Source organism: Cryptomeria japonica, chromosome 5 (assembly GCF_030272615.1).
Source record: "Cryptomeria japonica chromosome 5, Sugi_1.0, whole genome shotgun sequence".
Lineage (NCBI taxonomy): Eukaryota > Viridiplantae > Streptophyta > Pinopsida > Cupressales > Cupressaceae > Cryptomeria > Cryptomeria japonica.
Genome location: NC_081409.1, coordinates 870,528,729 through 870,534,728, shown reverse-complemented (window position 1 = coordinate 870,534,728; position 6,000 = coordinate 870,528,729). Strand labels below are relative to the sequence as shown.

The 6,000-nt window shown below is 36.9% G+C and overlaps 1 protein-coding gene across 2 annotated transcripts in view; it reads right to left on the bottom strand.

Moving 5' to 3' along the window:
• Positions 1-2,568: 2,568 nt before the first annotated feature.
• LOC131037854 (dynamin-related protein 3A) overlaps positions 2,569-6,000 on the bottom strand; it is a 70,009-nt gene continuing 66,577 nt past the window's right edge. Inside the window, exons 14-21 of one of the 2 annotated variants that reach the window (XM_057970087.2) lie at positions 4,964-5,062; positions 4,756-4,854; positions 4,552-4,591; positions 4,184-4,308; positions 3,887-4,033; positions 3,651-3,703; positions 3,384-3,483; positions 2,569-3,218 (exon numbers count right to left, since the gene is read on the bottom strand). In XM_057970087.2, coding sequence (XP_057826070.1) covers positions 2,931-3,218; positions 3,384-3,483; positions 3,651-3,703; positions 3,887-4,033; positions 4,184-4,308; positions 4,552-4,591; positions 4,756-4,854; positions 4,964-5,062 — 951 coding nt within the window. In that variant the 3' untranslated portion in view covers positions 2,569-2,930. Of the gene's footprint in view, positions 3,219-3,383; positions 3,484-3,650; positions 3,704-3,886; positions 4,034-4,183; positions 4,309-4,551; positions 4,592-4,755; positions 4,855-4,951; positions 5,063-6,000 lie in introns of both variants that reach the window. The other variant, XM_057970086.2, reaches the window with a different exon arrangement.

Here is a 6,000-nt window from a genome sequence, read left to right as displayed (position 1 = left end):
AAACCGGCAGTAACCACGAAGCATGCCGCAGCCATCCTCCGGCATTTCCACATAATTTTGTGTGGGTGCCGAGGACTGAAACCAAGAACTCGACAACAACTCCACATCACATACCATGGGTCGAAGCACCACGAGAAGTTGGCATGGTATGCATGTCTTGGAAATATATGTCGATGCATGTTATTGGTACGATACGTCCATTGTCGAGCCACAATACACATAGCCTCCCACATATATATGCATATATGTTTATTCTGCACTTTTCGAGTGTGATTAAGTGCTTCCAACTTGTGTCAGACATGTCTATTCTGGCTTCAAAATGAGATTGTAACGACATGAATCGACATACATGACACGTCTATTCTGGCTCCAAAAAGGACATATCGTACCAATAACATGCATCAACATATATGTCCGAGAATAAATATATATATATGCAAATACAAGTGGCAGGCACCTAATAGCTACATGAAAGACAAAGTGAGATAAAATGTTTTGTTTCAAATTGAGCTTCTTTTACGTGGTCTTGACCTCGTTTACATGTTATGGTTTGCCTTTTGATGCAAACAGACTCCTCAAAATTAGGTTGTTGATTCATTGATGCAACCATGCCTTGTCTGTGTGTAACCTGCTCTTGTTTAGGAGTTGATATGTTGTTTGCTGACAATTAGGAGTTGATCTGTTGTTTGTTTGATGATAGCAAACACAGCGCCTTTTTCATTTGCCTAACATGGAAAAAGTAAGACTAATGCGCGAACAAAAACATTATTGTTGAAGGGCTCCTTGTTGAAGCAGCCTCCGTCTATTCTGGCTCATTGTTGAAGGGGGATTTATGGGACTATAGGTTTTCTTTTTTTTATCTAATGAGCACCTAAGAATAATGGAAACAGAGCATAATATTTCCATAGTTTCTTTTATCTATGTTTTATTCTGTTGTTTTCCTCTGTATTGTAGAGGACATGTTTTTGTGTGTGTGTGTGTGTGTATTGCTTCATATTGACATATATATATATACTATCACTCACCAAACCGCAAACAAACAATCCAAACCTTGACGATTTTCAACAAAATCCCAAAAATCAGCAGTCAACAATCAAAAAGGGAACCTTGGTATCCTGACACGACCATGCTGCAAAATGATGCCTAATTTTCACAGACAGAACACAAAATGACAGGAAATTAAAAAAAAAATATTGAATGTCTTAGGGTTTCAAATTACCGCAGCCGCCTAAGCCTCCACCCAAATCGTTGTCCTCTTGACACCTCCTGAGGGCAGACTCACAACCACCTCTGCGATACAAAAATGATATAAAAATTTACAATTTCAAACACTGGGTTGACGAAGGAATCATAAAATTATCTTTATCTGTTAGGGTTTGGAATGAGAAAAAACCCGCGTGTTAACAAGCGAGAAGGGTATACGACTAACAATATACCCAAACAACTTGGGTTATGCATTCGGTCAGCTTTTCTCCCCTTTGGAGCCACACATATTTTAAGAATGCATACCTATAACTACAATTGAAGAGCAGCTCCTTCGCTCAATGATTCAACCGAGCACATGAATTTACAGCGTGAATTTCCACGGTCGAATGTTTTGTTTCGCCTCCACCAGCACGTTCTGCATGCAGCTATCGGACGAAATATATTTTCAATTTTCGCGAAATGCAAGTTTTCATTCAAAAAAATTTTAAAAATGAATTGAAAACTGTGCCCATAACACGTGGCCGTCGCTCGATGTTAGTCATGTTAGTCGACACAAAACCGAAAATGTAAAACGCTTGCCCGGGGCATGTTAACCGCCTCGCCCGATGTAACCGTAACCGTCACATCGCGGTGACAACGGTCGGGAAAGTGTTAACCGCGAGCAAGCTTTTCCGTCAAACACAGAACGGCAACATCATCCACGTCATCGCAGCCGCGAATTCCTCCATGTCATCTGTGGGTCCCAGGAACGTCGCTCTCATGGACCTGACGTACTTGAATGGTATGCCTTCGACATCATATCGAGGCATGCCGTTTTGGAGCCAGAATAGCTACAGCCCCTCTCCCCTACCCGCTTCTCCACAAGTGAGTGTGCATCTCCCATCGCATATTAAGTTGAATGATGTGATGTCATTTTATATGGTGACTTTTATGTTCTCATGTCTCGAGCATGTCATTTTGTAGGAAGAATAGCCACATCCCCCACTCTAGTCTAGAATGATGTTGACCAATTGCAAAGCAGCCATATCTGGGCCAAACAGCATACAGGAGCCTTGCATAATTCATTATGTTATTTGCATTTGATGATCTTATTAATGAAATAAATTAACTTTGGTTTAGTGACAAAGTCCAGGTCTTGTAGGCACCTAAATAGTGCAGAGTTCAAATCTTATATGAAACAATTTTTGAAAAAATTACATTCAAAATAATGTGTTACAGAAAACCAATTTTCAATTTTTAACATTCAATATTTTTTTAAACTCACCATAGACAAATCATTTGCAACAAAACTCTCGTGTAACAAATTCCAAAAAATTAAAAACCAAACCACATATATCCAAAAAGAGGCTGCCCAAGCAACAGTGCAAAATAAAGAGCTTTATTTAATTTAATTGAACGCCTATGATTGGTTAAACCAAATTCCAAGTCATAACTTTTGTAACTCAAACCCTTGCGATACCATTCGGGCAATAAACAATCGCAGGGCTGGCTACCAAAAATAATAAATAGAATTGAATACAAGTGCACAGTATTATCAATCAAAAGCAGGAATGACTATTTGGCCTCCAGCTGCTAATATGAGCTTAAAGAAAACATAGATTACACCAGATCAGTAGAACAGCCAATAACTTAGTCAGAAGGCCATAGATAGTCCAGTGCAAAGGTTGGACTGGGCATAACAATACATGCTAACACCATATTCAATCTGCAAGATTCTGAAGTACTCAAGGATTAATAGTTGGATAACTTGCCCCTATGGCTGAAGATTGTCCACTGCCGTTAGCTGCTGCACTTGAGTTCAATGGTGATGGCTGCTCACCTGAGTGAGCAGACTTACGAGACTTTGTCCGAGTAGGAGAGCCCATATAGGACCCAATTCCACCATAATCACCATTGACCATACCATAGATTGAGGGGGTAAGAGCACTAGCCCTAGGTAAGCCTGTTGCATCCATCCCAACGTTTGACATTCTGGATGGTACATCAGACTCCAGAGGCAATTCATCCAATGTCTGGAGCATCAAAGGCAACATATGCAGTCATGAAATACAAATAACTGAAATCCTTTACTATCTCTGAAGTGTATTTACATAGAAATTCAGGCAACACCAGAAACTCAAGATCTACTCCCATTGTAGCTCTAAGAATCAGAAGCGACAAATTTTAAATGTACTTACCCATACTGCTTGCTGTAGAACCCGGAGAAGTTCCTTACTACGTTTTCTTCTTATTGCTACTTCTTCTCTTTCCTGCAGCACCTCTTCAAACAGATTCTCTCTGCATATTTAAATTGCAAGTGATTAATGTGAATATAACTTTTGAGTTTTCTACTGTCTCAAGTAAATATCATATTCACAAAGTTACCAACCATGCAAACTAACAACAAATAAGCAGTTCTTTGGCAATGGAAATTAGGATTCCAGACAGGAAATCCCCACCCATACCTATACAGTTTCTGGATAAGAATCCCATGTAAATCTCGTTTGGCATAATTTACCTACATCACATAATTATAAAAGAATAAAGCTAAACTGGATGAAAACATCACTGATGCTTAAAGCAAACACTGAACAAAAAAACCGGATCAATCTCAAATATACAAAAGCTAGCTCTAACCATCCACGTTTAGTTAAACACAAATCAACTCAATTCTCAAATTATTCCAAACAAGCACAATTACCAGAAAGTGCATAATTGCTTTAGGTACAAAGTCTTGAATGTTTTTTCTGACAATGTCATAATAAGACTTCAGGAGCAATTTTGTCACTGTTATTTCAACAGACTCGTTCTCTGTCAATAATTCTGCAGGCCTCAGTACTGCTGGTGGCTGAAAACCACAAACAGTTACCTTATCAACAAATTAAAATATTACAGGGTAGCAAGCAAATTATATGATGAGGACCATTGCTAACCCACAAAGTGTAACAAGTTTAGACGTGTGTTAAAATTGAAGTAGGTGTCTTATGTAAAAGCTTGCCTCTCTCAATTGGATCATGGAAAACATGGATTCGAGACCATTTACAGATTCATTATGTGTGTTGTTTGGCACACTGTCTTTAGCAGATGTGCGTGATTCGCTGCTTCCAAAGATTGAAGAGATTCCTGTGTTATTTATAATTAAGTATGAGACACAAGTAGATAAAAATAAGCATATGCCATCCTCTATTCATGATATGCTTCTTCAAATGTATAGACTAAATATAAAAAATAAATGGCACTGAAGCTTTACCCAAAAAAAAAAGCTTTTACTTATACTACAGCTTTTTCGAACTTAGATTTCCCATCTTTAGGATAAAGAAAATGAACTACAATCTATTCAAACTCTTAATATTTTATTTGTACCACCTGAAACTGCCTTTTCATAAGTTGCCATTGGTCGTGTGCTCTGCATTCAAGACCAACAAAAATGTGGGCAACATCAAAAGCATTGAATGAAAGTGCTCCATATTAAAGAGTATGTTCAGCTGTAAAAAGTTAGGTAGTTCCAAAATTCAATGTACGAAAATGTAGAAAGGAGGTTTCATTGGAGGCAAGGAGGTTTGTGCATACTGAATCAGCAACAGCACTGGAGGGAGTGGACCTTGCAAATATAGCCCGTGATTTTTGAGATTTATCAGCTGCTGGTATTCGCTCAGTGTCAGCACCATCCTAATCGGAAGAGGTAGATTATGACATGAACAGTAAGCATATGCCATTGCATTAATTATTGTACCAACATAACAGTCAGTTCAATCTATTTGCTGACCTTAGTCCTAACCATGGGGATTGTAGATTTTGACTTTTGTTGCTGAAATGCTAATTCCACTGCTTTACTGCCCCCGATAAATGCAGGATGTGAAGTATTTATGTAGTCCATCTGCATATAATAGCTACTTTATTAACAAAACATATACATAGAATATACATCATTGGTTTATTACAACAAGCAAAATAACAAAAAAAATTACATATGTAAGCTATGATCATCTACCAATCAACAGTGTAGCATATTTCTTGAGTGCTGGCAACTTCTCAATATATGTCTAACAAGATCCACTTAAATTTAAAATGCTCACATTTCTCACTTTAAAGAGTTGCAGATTTGTGACAGTCAAAGATTCTTACATTCAGGATAAACCTATTGTAAAATTTAAAAATAAAACCAGCAAATACCAGATGTACAAGCAAATAGTATGCATAAACATTTTACTTAAAAATTCCTCAAGATCTCTAATCAATGGACAACTTTAAAAGACAGGAAGAGTAGATGGACAAATTACTCCTCACAATTTTCAGGGCAAGATCATCAAAACACTTTCTAATAATTTTATTACAGAATGGAAAGGCATGATAAAGATTGAGAAAATGAGATGTATTTTCACCTTCGAATTACACGAACCAAGATTTTATTGGGCAAAAACTTCAATAGTTTGCTTAATTTTCATTAATAATAAAAACATTTAATTCTTTACCGCTAAAAATCTGGTGTTCTTTTAAATATCCATTTGTTATTTAATACAAAGTCATTCTAGTCTGTCAACATACATTGCAATCCATTTATGTTTCTTAATAAATTCTGTTAAATTAAGGTATCATTTGCTTTGCAACCTTATGTATTAGTCATGTATCTCCAACACTCTTGGAAAGTGTCCTTTGATGCCTAAAATAGAATTGAAAATTAATTTTATACGTTTAGATTTCACAAGAATCTTGACATTAATTGTTACTACATTCATAAAGAAGGTGGAGTTGGCTGTGTCAATTGCAAACCTATTTTTAACAAAACTTTCAATTTAGAAATGAAAATTAAATAGT